Genomic DNA, 15,247 nt, shown 5'->3' with positions numbered 1-15,247 from the left:
TGTGCTGGGCTAAGGCACACCGGACCATACCGCCATCGGCAAGGTCATCAAAGTGTGTGCGTGTGTGCGTTCTTATGTTCGACTGTCTATTATCGCTCTTATTATGGGAAAAGGGGGGAATGGTTCGGGCCCGTTTTCCGGTCATCTACACCCGGTGGGGTCAAGTTTTAGGGCCATCCCGAGGGGAGTAAATCTATTTGATGCTACATTTCTCGTACCAGCGAGGAGTGATTAAAAACACAACAATCTTCTTAATCTTGAGGTCAAAGATCACATACTTTCAGTTCCCTTCTCAAACCGAACCAATGGTGAGGTATTATAGCAAATGTCTAGTAATCACTTGCCTGGTGTTGAGGAAGATGTAACATATGTCCCTAAAGAGTCTTTCTTATGAGTAGGCACCCGTCCATTCCGTCGCTCGGGTGTACATATCACCAACACAGAAAACCAAGGCTTCTAAGTGTTTATGTTTATGGAAAATTGTTCTTATTTAACAAACTAAAAAAAAACAACATAAAAAGTACTTCCCTTTTTTGTGTCTCTTCTTCCCCGTTTCCATCCCCAAAATGTGCGATAATGAACCTTGTGTGTCTATCCGTGGGATGAAATCATGAAGAGATCGCTGATCGCTGAATGACACGAACAAAACGAGATAGATAGCGAAATAACGAAAGCAAGAGAAAAAGACAAAAAGAAGGAAAAAACACTAATGTTTTGACAGGCAACCGTTGCAGTGCCGTGTTGCACTTTGTCCCGTGTGTAGGCGGCATGATGGTTAAATGCCGTTGACGTCACATAAAACGAAACCGGCGTACGATCGATGCGCTATGTGCATCTATGTGCATTGTGGGAGAGACATACACACACATGCATACGTATACAACGAACGAAATGCATTCGAGAGAGTGCGCCCCAGACGGCGACGTTGACCTCTTCCGTGTTGGGAGTGGATCTTGCCTTTCGTGCATCCCATTCGCGCTTTCTCGCTTTCTCCCTATGCTGCAGCGGATGTATGTCTGGGTCGTCGCGTGTGCAATATTCTACCAACCCTTGCGATGGATGGGTTGGAGGTGATAAAAAGAGATACAAAAGGTAAACGAACGCTCTAGCTGCTCGCGACCGTGTCTGTGTCTGTCCTAATCCCAACCTCCCCTAGATGCATACCCTGCCCCGACACCTTTACCATTCCCTAAAGGCACGCGCGTGCACTACTAGCTTTATGCTAACTTTAAACTATCATTTCTATCCTAGCTTTTCTCGCTCTTTCTTTCGCGCCTGCTCGCTCCATCCATCGAAACTTCAGCTCACCGATCAGACAACAATGGAGCACACTCGTCGGGTGCGCCTGCATGCACATCCCGATTGCACTCGAATGCACCCAAAACTCCACGTTCCGCGTTCGCCCTTCCGCCCACCCCATTCCAAGCGTGACTACTCACCTTATTGTCGTTGATTTTGTTTCTTTCTTCTATGTCGTGTTTTTTTTTCGGGGGTTGTGGTTGCGCTGTATATTGATTTTTGCTGTTTGATTTGTAAAAGTCCATCCACCCACGGCTCGAGACGCGAAAGAAGATTGTGTCGCTACAAGAAGACAGAAGGATGCTTGACTTTTGACACAAAATATACTGCTTGCTTGTGTTTTGAGCAATGGAATAAGGTCGTTTTCTTCTCTAGCAAAAGGGCAATATTAATGGTGCTGCACCTCGATCGCGTACAGTTCGTTACCATTTTTATCAACGCCAGCAAAAAACACGATCTCCGATAAGATAAGCGGCTGAAGTAAAATTTGGATGTTATATTTTAAACATGATTTATATGCTTTTTAATAAAAAAAAAAATTTTTAAATATTTTGAAATTTTCGTCGGTGTTTGTTGGGTTATGGAACACGTTCGTGTCCACTTATCTTTATCCTCTTCATACCCGGTCCCATATACACACACCTCTAGAGATGCATTCTTCCTCATTCTCTCTTCTCTTTTTTTTACTTCACTTCGCTCACCGATTAATCCGCCGGATGACAGCTTGAAACGGTTTGTACCGCTTTAGAGCACCTCCACCATGTTCCAGCACCACTGCCTGGATCTACAATCCACCATGCACCTCCATCGCACACCCTTGTGCCGGTTGGGTGAACTTTCGGGAAGTGGACAGACCGGGTCCACCTAACCTAACGGTTCTTTTCTCCCTTTCTCTGTCTCTCACTCACATCTTCTTGTCCCCCCCGTCCGTTAGTATTCGCGCGCTCTTTCTCTCTCTCTCACACACACACAACGCAGCATATCATCCCAATGAAGAGTTGGTGCCCCACTGACGAGAAATGACCTTCTCTTCCCGGTATAGGTGGCATTGAAGCTAGAGCGAGGGGTGTGTTTTTTTTTGGTGCGAGATCCATCTTTTGCTTACAGGAAGAATTGAGGTGCAAGAAGAACGAACCTTCCGCACCCAGCAAGCGAGAGGGCGAGCAAGCAGGAATGTGTCCCCTCGTCCGTGGAGCGTCCCTAGTCTGCCGGCATTCTACGGCCATTTGTTTGAGTGTGTGTGTTGGTAAAGATAAACAACAACAAAAAAAAAGAACCATGAAATGGCAGCAGGAAAATGCGGAAGACAACTCGACACACACGTCTCGACCTCGAGGTTGTGGTCCCACTTTATCGTTCCCGGTTCAAAGGGAGAGAAAATGAGGAATAAGATGTTATAATCATTACAACCTGTCTCTCTCTTTCCTTTTTTTCTCTCCCTCTCTCATTCTGCTCCGCCATTTGTATTCGTATGTGGCCTTGCAAAAAAGGGGAGAGAAAGATTGCGCCCCTACAACCACCTTTCTCTATTACCACACCTGGGGGGGGGGGGGGGGGGGGGGGGTTTAAGAAAGGAAGGTTGGCCATGTTTTGCAATTTTTGTTTCCCGTAGGAATTTTTTTTCTTCTGACAAATTTATATTTTAACCCACACCGCACACAAAATGAGGTTAAAGAGGGTGGTTAATATTTCCGCCTTTATCGCCAGCGCAGGGTTGCTTGTATGTGTGTGTTTGTGCTCAATTTTAGCACCGTGCCAAATGACATTAAGTCGGTGAAAGAGTTGGCAAAAGATAATTAGAATCCGTTGACTTGGAAGGTGAAACCAGATAGTAATGTAGGTCTGTGTCTAGTTCGTCTTTAACACACCTCGTAGGAAGGACGGCTTAGCCTTGCAGTATGATTGTTTTGGAAATTATAATGTGTGAAATTCATATGAGACAGCTCATGAACGATATGCTAGACGAATGCTTTATCATCCCTGTATAGTGCTTTTGCATAACGACCCCTGTTTCGGGTTATTTTTACCTTTTTGGTCTTTTTGTCCTTTTTTATAAGAAGTTGTAATGAATTCGATTATTATTAATATTTTTTGTACAACTGTAACATCATTTTCCATTTTATCGTGACGATATTTCACTTTCTTATTTATCATCCCTAAAGGTGTTAATTTTTACGAATAATTTAAATATACCTTCTAAATGTGCTCCACTGGATTTGTATTAGCTCTGGTAAGCTAGCGTTTAATGCGTACACTCCTCTATTTTACCGTTGGAAAGTCGAGCAAAAAAAAAGGTGATAAAAAGCATCATCAAACAAAATGAACGAACACAGCACAACACCGAAACGGCGCAGCACGTTGAGGGCTTCGCGTGACGACGGTGTGTGATGATGATGTGGGGCCAATCCACTGTGTGAGAGTGTGTGAAATCAGAACGGCTGGGCAGATGGGGGAGATAGATTGTGAGCCCAAACACACACACACTCACACACATAAGCAAACACGGCACAACACAAGCAATGGAGAAGCAGAGCACTCCACATCCGGATTTAGGGGGATGCAAAGAAGGGTGGAGATGCAATGAGGGTTTTTGTTTGGTAGCAACAAAGACGATTCCACTCTTCCCTTACCGATCTACCCTTATCGAATGCTCCACACAAAAACAAGCAACACGTAACACGAGCTTCCTGCTGGTAGAGTATGTGTGCAATGTGGAAACGATGAGCAATTGATGATGGTGATGATGATGATGTTGGGGAGCACAATCGTGTAGAAGTGTTTGTGAAACCGCTAGTTATGTTTGCGAGTTGTAACGCCGCGAGGTCTACGCGATGATGCGTACACACGTATGGTGTAGATGTAATACGGCAAAACATAAAAAAGCATAAAAAAAGTTGGGTGTAAAAAATGGAATTCACACATACGACGAAAAGCACCATGCGTCTCCTTTCTTTGGTTTCTTTTATTCGCTCAAAACACGCTGATTTCAACCTCATTGAAGCTCCCCTCAGTTTGCTTGGATGCACACCAATACCATCGCCAATATCAACCCCCCACAACACGCGTACGAGCGTGTGTGTGTGTACGAGCGAATGGACAAGAGAAAGAGAGAGAGAGAGAGAGAGAGCGAGATCGCTTGGTACACCAACACTAGTGCCACGCGTGCAACACGGGCGATGACGCACATGCAAGGTCGTTGCGTACGAATCCAACATATCTGAAGGTCGTCGTGGTGTCTTTCTCGTGAGGATGGACGGCGCGAGTGTGAGTGTGTGCGTGAGTGTTGGTGTTCGCTCGCCGTCTGCTGCTTCATGCGTGTGGGTTAACCCACCCCTATTTTCCACCACGCTTCCGTTGCGCATTACTGATAGCGACCGTTGTTGGTGGTTTGGTTAGTTCGTTTGTGCGGTAATGAGAAATAATCTGACAGACATTTGCGTTCGGTATTCGGATGGTAGAGTGGATAAGAAAACGGTAACTGCGGGCGAAAGTAGCAAGTGTGATCACATAAATCAACCGAACCGAAGGGATGCAACTTGTTTGTTTGCAACAGTGCGATGCTGTGAAGTGCCGCGCTCAATTACACGGTGACGAAAATGTAAATAAATACACACACTTGCACCGATACGTAGACGTGAGGGTGGAACTCGTATTTCCGGGCTTATTTGTTTTTAAAGTATCAAAACCATGTTTGAATGCGTGTGCCTGTATGGGGTGCCCTTGAAAAAAGGAAGTGTTGAGAAAAAGGATATACCCGCAAACAATAAGGAAAGCCGGAAAGCGTGCGTTGATGAACACAGAAATATGAGGGTCCAAAGAGTAAATTATGTAGCACTAGTTTTTGTTTATCTCCCCACCTATTAATATGTTTTTCCCCCATTATTGTTTCGTTACAGAAATGAGTGGATCATTTTTAACGAGTTGTGCCGATTAAAATGCCATCCGTGTAGTCGGGTAGGCTTGTAGTAACCGGATATACATCTCGTCCAGAAATTGGGGAAAAAAAACCATATAGCACGATCCATCTTCGGTGTAAATCCATAACGGACCCGTGAAACCGTGAAGCAGCAGACAATCAATGAGAATTATGACATCGACCGAGATAAACGGAGGCGGTGGTACACCTGTGACGACACGCGGAGGAAACGTGTCCGTGACGACGATCAACTGTGACGATGGCGGTATGAGCGGATTGCCGCTGGACGTGAGCGGTGTTGTGGCGGCGATCAAACACAACAACAATAATAACAGCCTCAACAACAATAACAACAACAGCAGCAGCAGCAACATGGCGAGCAGTAATAATGTGAACAATAATAGCAGCTCTAGTACAACTGCGACGACTGCTGCGGGTAGTAGTTCCGGTGGCAGTCCGGTAGCGATGTCGACCGGTGGCATCTTTGGAAACGTGAGCGGTGGAATACGCATCACCGTGCCGAAGATGGAAGAGTCGGATGAGTCCGATACGGAGTTGTCCAACATTGAGAAGACAGCCGCAGCAGCACTAACGAACGGTGTTAATATGCGCGAGGAACGTAGCGCCAGTAAGAGCCTTCCGCGACCAATGTCCTGGGAGGGCGAACTGTCAGAACCGGAGGAACCGATGCTGGTGGACAACGAAAACTCGAGCTCGAGTTCGAACGGCGCTGGTAAGCTGATGATCGCCCCGATCGATCCGTCTCCGATCGCCATGATAGTGCCCAAGCGGGAAGAAGAGCTTGACATCGAACCACCTACGTCCGGGCCGGGTATTACGGAACCGTTAGCACTCACCGCTTCCAGCAATAGTAGCAGTAGCAGCAGTAACAGTACCGTCGGTTGTTACAACCTTTCCTCCCATGGAAACAGTCAGGGTGGGGGAACGATAAGAAATCCGCACAGCAGCAGCAACACCGGCAGTAGCAGCTCCAGCAACTCACCGTTACCGAATCGGCTGATGATCAAACCGGAAGCGGGGCTTCCGCTGATCAATCCTGGACTAGCGTACAACGTATCCAGTCTCGGTAACTCCACCAACATTCCAACGTCTTCGGCGGCCGGAACATCGGCGATGAAGAAGGGACTGCCGGATGTGATAAATCTAAAGTACGAACTACCGCCGGGCGGTGTGGGCGATCCGGGTGGTGGAGGGAATGCACTGCCACCAAGTGCGATCCATTCGCCGCTGCTGGTACGCTCGAAGACTACCCTACTGCCCGCGAATCCCAGCCCCGATTCAGCCATCCACTCGGTGTACACGCACAGTTCGCCGAGCCAATCGCCACTTACATCCCGCCATGCACCGTACACGCCATCGCTTAGCCGAAACAATAGTGACGCGTCACACAGCAGCTGCTATTCGTACAGCTCCGAGTTTAGTCCGACACACTCGCCTATCCAGGGCCGGCACAATATATTCGCCAGCGGTGGTGGTGGAGGGAGTGGAGGCAGCGGGGGAGGTAGTGCATCGTTCAATGGGTCACCGTTGCATCACTCAGTATTATACAAACCGATGCTGGACAGCGAGCAGCAGCAGCAGCAGGCCCTCAAACAGTTGGCAGCAGCAGCAGCGGCAGCAGCCCAGGAGGAACCCCTCTACGAAGGGGACCATTTGCCTTCGCCTGGTATATCTCGGCAGCAGCTTATCAACAGGTAGGTGAAGTCTCCGTAAGCCACGCTTAATACCCAAATGTCTAATGTCTGTATGGTCGCTTTTCTTTCCCACCCTACAGTCCATGTCCCATTTGCGGCGATAAGATATCCGGCTTCCATTATGGCATTTTCTCGTGCGAGTCGTGCAAGGGCTTCTTCAAGCGTACGGTGCAGAACCGTAAGAACTACGTGTGCCTTAGGGGGGCGGCCTGTCCGGTGACGATAGCGACACGCAAAAAGTGTCCCGCCTGCCGGTTCGAGAAGTGCCTTCAGAAGGGAATGAAGCTGGAAGGTAAGACAGGATCTAAAGGTGATTGATTTCATTCTGCTTGACTAAAACTTCGATGTATCTGCGTTGCAGCTATTCGGGAGGATCGAACACGTGGAGGACGCTCGACATACCAGTGCTCATACACCTTGCCAGGACCGTTGGTAAACGCAGGCGGTGGAATGCAAGCGGGTGACTCTCCAGGAGCGGGACCGTTCCAGTACGGTGGAACGGTACGGTCACCGTACGTTGGAGGAGGTCCAGGAGTTGGCGGAGGTCAACAAATGAAGATGGAACCACCGGACGGTGGTATGATGATGGTCGGATCGGGATCCATTGGTGGAAGTAGCGGTGTAATGAACGGAATAGGCAACGGACCCGGTTCGGACGGTGGCAGCAGCTCCAGTGGAGCTAACCATATGCAACCAGGCATTCCAGTTCTGTTACAGGTATGAGATATTGTTCAGCATTTGTGGCTTGAGCGAAAAAGAATGTCTGATGCTATGATCGCCGACTTGTATCTCCTGCAGGAAATTATGGACGTTGAACCTCTGTGGCAGTATAATGCACAGGAACTGGCCCGACTCAATCAACCCGCAACGAACGTAAGCAGCACAACGATCGCCAACAACCCAATCCTTTCCAGTGCCGGCATCTCGTCCGACAGCAGCCCCGATCTGATCGCTAACCTCTGTAACATTGCCGACCACCGACTGTACAAGATTGTCAAGTGGTGCAAAAGTCTGCCACTATTTAAGCACATTTCCGTACGTATTGGGAAGCATTTTTTGGGGTAAGCATTCAGTAATCGTTGTTCTTTTCCCATTGCAGATCGATGATCAGATCTGTCTGCTGATCAATTCCTGGTGTGAGCTGTTGCTGTTTTCATGCTGCTACCGTTCGATCTCGACACCGGGTGAGATTAAAATTTCTCTCGGTAAGTCGATCACGTTGGAACAGGTTAAGAACAGTGGTTTGCAGGTAATTTAATTGATTTGATGACATATTAAAAAGAGTATCGACTAAAAGACTCTATTCTCTACTCCTCAACTCCGCCAGACGTGTATTGAACGGATGTTAAATCTAACTGATCACTTACGACGATTGCGTGTCGATCGGTACGAGTACGTTGCGATGAAGGTGATCGTGTTGCTCTCTTCGGACACTTCCGAACTGAAGGAATCAGAAAAGGTGCGGACAAGCCAGGAGAAGGCATTGCAGGCACTGCAAGCCTATACACTGGCCCATTATCCCAAGTCACCGGCCAAGTTTGGCGAGCTACTGTTGCGCATTCCCGAGCTACAGCGCACATGTCAGGTGAGCGTTAGCACCTATACACACAGATACATATATACTAGAATATACAATATACTAAACCGCCATCTTTGTTTCAGGTTGGTAAGGAAATGCTCACAATTAAACCGAAAGATGGCGAAGAACCTTCGTTTAATCTGCTAATGGAACTGCTCCGTGGAGAGCACTGAACACAAGACTTGTTTCGCTGCGTTTGTGCCTCAAATTGTTTACGACATCGGATATATGCGTGTATATGCTGATTCCTCGTAACCAAAAGCAGGGGTGCTGGAACACCCTTGAGCCCAGGAACAACGACCGAAGTCCATCGTAGTAATTATCCTGTTCGCCGTATTTACATCAGGATGCTGTCGTCTTAGTATCGATTTCGTTTTTGTTTAGCGAAAACATTACTGTTCTACACTCATCCGGAGTGTTTGTCGCTATAAGCTTAGCTTAGTAATGTAAAAGTTATGTTTTTTCTGTAATGTTTTGTTTATCTGACACACTCACACATAGTATAAGGGGCTTCCGAGGAACTGTTCTGTTTAGTGCCGCTTGAGCAAACAGTACATACACAGTGTAGTAGGGAAATGTAACAAAAAATAGAGCAGAATTTTATTTTCTTGATATCTGATTAGTTGCTAGTGTACGTGAATAGTTATGGAAACTACTCTGAAGCTTGGGGTAGATTCTACCTTTTTTTAATTCACACAAAACACACAATATCGACGCATTGTTTGATTGATGCTGATGTTCAGAAGCGACTCGTAAGTGGGAATGTGAGTGCCGCACGGTATAGCGTTTACTTGATTTAAGTTGATAGTGATAGTAGTTAGCTAGCCCCCTAAGTTAGCAGTGTGTCAGGTGACAGACATCCCATAGTGAATCGTTTTTAATTTTCAACTTTATTGCCTGCTGTTATATATTTGCCCGTTTGTTCGTTACTAAATCAAAACAAGTGTTCAGTTTTGTTGCTTTCGTGACGCATGTTTTTCCCCGTCGCTACTGAAAGACGAGATTGTGCACTGAAACAAAAGTTTGTGCATTAAAAAGGATTGAAATGTTAATTTAAGACAAGAAAAAACAAACATCAACAACAACACCATGGTTTCCATTTTGCAGTAGTTGTATTGCGCAAAAAAGAGAGAAAAAAAAGTTCGTATTGTAAACAGGCAAACACATTCTAAACTTTTTAACGAACCAATCGATATCTTAAAAGGTAAATGAATTAATTTCGATAATCAAATTCTATGCCAACAGCAGATCCGCTCACCAGTGAGGGAGTCGAGGTCAATATACTCGATCGATCTAATTACCACCGAGAAAGAGGATGTCTCTGTGCGCAAATTGTAGCTGAAAGAGTGTGCCTTTCTTTGCGCAGTTAATAAACAAACAAAACATAAAACACCTGATTACATCCCCGATACAAAAAAAAGTAAATCCCAAACACTCACACCCCGTATCAGTTGGAAAAAGGCTATTCCTTTTCCCACTAACTAATGAGCGGGTTGTACTTTATGTGCGTGTGTGTGTGTAAGTGTAGGGGAAAATTTGTATTTTGGCAGGACAAATTTCTTTTTTCGGATGTAACCTAGAATGGATCTTTATCGAGGTATTTAAGAAACCACCAACATGGAGACGCGCACACACATTGCGTACAACAACAACCACAAAAAGTGAAAAGATAAATCGAAATGAAGAAAAAAAAACAAGCATAAAATGACTGAAATTTTTAGCAAATAGAGCAATTAATTAAACTAGTTAATAAGCGAAATAGACAGATAGAGAAGTAGCAGATACGCGCCAGAAACCTGATCAGCTTTCCGTTCTTTTGTCGGTTTCCGTTTGGCAAAAGAATACAGTTGAATGGCTGATTAGGGTGGAAATTGTACATAAGAAATGGGGCGACGAGACGAGATCGTCATAAGCTTTTGTTTTTGTCTTTATGGTCGAACCGGATGCCGGTTACATTCGGATTTCTGTTTTATTTCCTTTAAGAAGAGACAAAGCTTCCTTACATGCAACAGCACACATATACAAACACACACACATGCTAATCTTGAGTAGTGGCAATACATTGTTTAGTGTGGTTAGTTTATCATTTTAAGTCATAAGTTCGTTCGCATGGTGAGTTTTAAAAATTCGTGCGTACTATTATTGCTTCCAGTGGTGTTTTTTTTTTACTCTTTACTATTTAGTATGTTTTTAATGAAACGAACCTTGTTTTTCACTATTATTAATTTCTTCTGCTCCGGGTCATCCGGGGCACCTTTATTTCATTTCCATCCGTTGGAATTGTCCCTTATTTCTTCTTAGTGCAATACTCGGATGAAAATCTTTACTTTTCATCACTCAAAAATTCAAGACGTGCGTACTTTCCTTACGTAGTTTTCATGAGCAGCGAGAGTGGAGTTGAAAGGGGGAACGTTCAGCTGGAAAAGCAAATGTCCTTAAGAAGGATAAAAAATGGCATTTTTTACATTATGTGTTAAACCGTAGTTTGAAACAAAGGGTGTGAACTTGTAAAAAACAAACAAACAAAACAAATGAATCACCATTTTATTTCCTTTTTCGAATAAGCTCGACAACGATTTGCCTTGATATGCTTTAGCACTCTTCTTTGTATCTGCGATGTATGCATACATACACATCGGCAAAAGAAAAATTCAAAAACAGCAAAAATGTGATCGACTTAATTATATTAAACCAGAGCCGTGCAGTAGTGCAGATGGATAATGTCTTATTAAAGGCAGTTTTAAGAGGTTGCATGGCCACTTTCCGTGAGAAGATTGGAAGGAATATTTTATGATTTTGTTTTTGTCTCGTTTAGCATTTAAGACGATTTCGAGTGTTTGTGGCTCTTTTGGAGCGGGAGGTTTTGTTTTACAGTTGTTTTCAATTTTTTTTTACCTTTGTAGAATGAATAACTCTCGTCGTTTAAAACGCCTCGAACGTACGAATATTGCGAACTCGTGCCAGTATGCGGCACAGCAGGAGGAAATTATATAGCAAATTATACCAGCTACTTATATACATAAAGCAAATATTGATAGATGCAAATTTACTGTAAAAAAAAACCCGGAATCAATACAGCGAAGAACGGTGAGGACGAACGGTCCTTCCATTCCATTCTTATGCTAACTAGCGAAAATATCTATCGTACCGAGCAGACTCCGTATGGCCACCCGGTGTGAGAAGGTAGTTGGGAGTGTTGATTTTTTTTTTCGATATACTACACAGTATTTAAGTGAAACTCTTTTTATTTCCTGCCCAAAAGTTATGTTGAATGTCTAACTTTTTTTGTTTTGCTGTTTGGGGATGAGTTTAAGTGAAGTGTTGGAGTGGCAAACTTTAATTGTTGTCCGTTCGAACAAATAATTTTCCGTTGGCCAGGAGATTGGTAATTAATGTGCATGATTTTGTACTTAAACTAATGATTAATTTTGATGCTCGAACATGCACGTTTGTTTCGTGCGAAATAGCTGCAGCATCTGAACATGTTTATAAGTGCCGAGCGGAATGGAGTAGCTGCATAAAACATTAATTTCTAACACGGGTGAGCAAAGCTAAAGGAAAAGGGGAAACAAGTAAGAAGATTACACCGATACACAAATCCACACAACAGGCAGACAGCATGAGATGGAGAATTTTTTGAATAAAATTATACTTTATAATGTAAAGTGGATGGTGGAGATGGTTTTACTGGAAAGAAATTTTGCTAAAAGCTGAAGTAATGTCACACTGTCAATCTAACTTGTTTATTTATTTATTTATTTCATTTTTTTTAATTCTTGTCTCAAATTATACATAATGTAAAAGTATTTATTAACTAACCAAGAAGTTCAGAAGGAACAAAAAACCGTTGGACTATATCGACATTTGAATTCGAATGTTGAGTGTTCGAAAATTGTACATCGCACGTGTCTACCTTTGAACTTACCGTAAATTTGAATTTTAATTATTACGACTGCAATAAATCATAGTGTTTATTAATATAACTTATAATTCATAAAAGATTTTTGTTGAAAATCAATTTTGAGTGTACTTTAGTTCATACACAATCCCATTTTCTTGAGGAATTCGTCGACTAATATTTATTGAGAATATTTTATTTTGAAATACTACAGAAGCCCAATATTATTCAAAATTACTTATTATTTATTAAAAATGCATTTAAAACATCTAATTATTATTACTATTCTTAACTGCCGCAAAATTTAAGATTAACTAATTTCGAAAGAGAAACACTATTCTTCTCTTTCCATCCTTGTCTTCCTTGTCTCGCATTGTTTGTCACACGACTATGGGCTAGAATCGGACAACACACCACCATAGCACACTATGGGATTTATACATCAGGTCAAAACTGCATCCCATTTGACGTTCAACAGTGACAGCGATGAAAATCAAAACAAAACAAACAACCAACGAGAGTGGACGTGCGTGTGTCGCGCTCGCGCTATTTTCAGCCATTTCCGTAATTTTCCTAAATCTGCAAGTGGAAAATAAGGTTTCGTTCGGTTTTTGCGGAAACAGTGGCATCACAATACACGTGAGTTCCGACACGGAATGCTTCGCCGGGTTCGCTATTATGGTGGGAAATGCGAGTGAAAAGTGAACACTTTGCAGGAGGAACGGAACCTATAATTTCTGGGCTAAGGCTTTTCCCGGGAAAACCCACCGTCGGCCTCACTTTTTGCCTTCTTCGGTTTTTCCGACGTGTTTAGTGTGCAGTTTGTAAACAAACCAAAATTTTAGCCCCCAATAAGTGTGTGCTGTGCTGCTGATTTCTCTGTTGGAGCAGTTGTTTAGTTTGCGTGTCCTTTTGTCCTTAATCTCCCATAAACCAATCGAACCCTGGAATCCATTCACTACCAACCCGGTTTTCCTCCCCCCGTGGTAGGGTAGTTTCTATTTTCACCTTTTTAGTAATTTGTTCCCCTTTTTCTATCCCCCCGCTAACATTGCAGCTTAATATTTCCGGTACCGAGCAGTCAGAGCATTAATCGGGCAAAGTGTGTGAGTGTGCGTTTGTGTACGCGCGAAACGCGTGTGGAAAAGCAAGTGAAAGTTGGCGCGCCTCCAGAAGGTGCAGCAGGGAACGGAGCAACAACAAAAAAAAGGTTGAAATAGAGGATGTGAAAAGCTTTGGGTGCGGTGCGTGCGGAAAGTGGTGTTTTTGGCAAGGAAAAATTCGGTGCCGTTAAGAAAGTCCCGCGAAGAAAGAAGAAAATTTGTTGTGAGTGTAGTCGAAATTTGGCTAAAGGAAAGATCGGCCGAGCAAAGCGTAGGATTTGTTTCGCAAGTTGTCGTGCGTGTTTTTGATCGCGTTTGTTTGGTACGAAGAAACACCGAAGTCTACGCGGTTGAACGCTGCAGGATACTGTTTGTGGCAGCAGGAAACTGATCAAAAGGTAAGGTTATGAGATCAAGAAAGAGATCGCACAAACTAAAATACAGGGTGACATCGTAGAACTGATACACTTATTTGAGAGCCCCTGTATTGTGTTTACTATCACTGTATGTCAAACACATGGGTATATTTTGACAGATAAACTTGTTTACTGTTAATGTGCAAACCGTTTACTTCGTGTTTGATTCAATTTTTTAGTAAACTACAATGGATTCAAGTCGCGAACAAGTAAAAATTTTACATTTGCAAGGTTTGACAAACATTCAGATTAGGCAGAAACTGTCTCATCTCAAGTTAAGCAGATTATTCGTCTACCGGACCATCAAGCGGTACGAGGAGACAGGCACGATTGTTCCAAAGAAGAAACCGGGCAAAAAACGGACAGTCCGAACTCCAGCGGTGATCAAAGCGGTAAAGGAACGAATACGACGGAATCCAGCTCGCTCGGGAAGAAAAATGGCGCGTGAAATGAATATGAGCCACTTTGCCATGCAAAGCATTCTGAAAAAGGATCTAGGCAACAAACCGTATAAAAAACAGAAAATTCACGGTTTAACCAGCAAAAATATTGCCGACAGGGTTGCCAGATCTCGCTTGCTGCTGAAGACGCACGCTGGCCATAACATCATCTTTTCGGACGAAAAACTGTTCACATTGGAGGCACCCTTGAATAAGCAGAACGATCGTGTTTATGGAGCATCTCTTCGGGATATACCAGCAGATAAAAGAGCAGTCGAACGGTATCAAAATGCGTCATCGGTGATGGTTTGGGGAGCTATCTCGACAAAAGGGAAGTTACCGCTTTTATTCATCGATAAAGGCGTGAAGATCAACAAGGAATACTATTTAGAACACGTTCTGCAAGGCCACTTAAAACCATACGCTAAGAAGCTTTTTGGCAACGACAGTTTTTGCTTCCAACAGGATTCAGCTCCAGCCCATAAGGCTTCGATCGTTCAGGAGTGGTGCAAGGAGCATTTGCCATGTTTCATCAGTGCATCGGAATGGCCAGCTGCGTCTCCGGATTTGAACCCGTTGGACTTCAGCACATGGGGATACATGCTAGGAAAGTTGGGTGAAGTCAAACATCTGAATTTGGACGGATTCAAGAGGCGGTTGTTGAAGATATGGGACGAAATGCCGGATGAAGTTGTGCGTGCGGCTTGCAACGACTTCAAACAGCGCCTACGGGCCGTTATCAAGTGCAAAGGCGAAAGATTTGAAATAAATTAAGTAAAATGCAAGTTTAATACTAATAGATGTTATTTCAATCGATTTCGAAGAAAAATGATATCGGGTTTCAATTTTAATTAAATTTACAAAGTGTATCACTTCTACGA

General features: G+C 43.9%; 1 protein-coding gene across 1 annotated transcript in view; it reads left to right on the top strand.

Moving 5' to 3' along the window:
• The window catches only part of LOC125763384 (nuclear hormone receptor FTZ-F1 beta), a 30,934-nt gene extending 18,760 nt beyond the window's left edge, over positions 1-12,174 (top strand). The window contains exons 3-9 of the mRNA XM_049426519.1: positions 5,196-6,930; positions 7,011-7,222; positions 7,292-7,647; positions 7,729-7,965; positions 8,030-8,179; positions 8,258-8,515; positions 8,593-12,174. Coding sequence (XP_049282476.1) covers positions 5,378-6,930; positions 7,011-7,222; positions 7,292-7,647; positions 7,729-7,965; positions 8,030-8,179; positions 8,258-8,515; positions 8,593-8,682 — 2,856 coding nt within the window. The 5' untranslated portion in view covers positions 5,196-5,377 and the 3' untranslated portion in view covers positions 8,683-12,174. The remainder of the gene's footprint in view (positions 1-5,195; positions 6,931-7,010; positions 7,223-7,291; positions 7,648-7,728; positions 7,966-8,029; positions 8,180-8,257; positions 8,516-8,592) is intronic.
• Positions 12,175-15,247: the final 3,073 nt, after the last annotated feature.

Source organism: Anopheles funestus, chromosome 2RL (assembly GCF_943734845.2).
Source record: "Anopheles funestus chromosome 2RL, idAnoFuneDA-416_04, whole genome shotgun sequence".
Lineage (NCBI taxonomy): Eukaryota > Metazoa > Arthropoda > Insecta > Diptera > Culicidae > Anopheles > Anopheles funestus.
The sequence above is the reverse complement of the archived record's forward strand: the minus strand, read 5'-3'. Positions and strand labels throughout refer to the sequence as shown.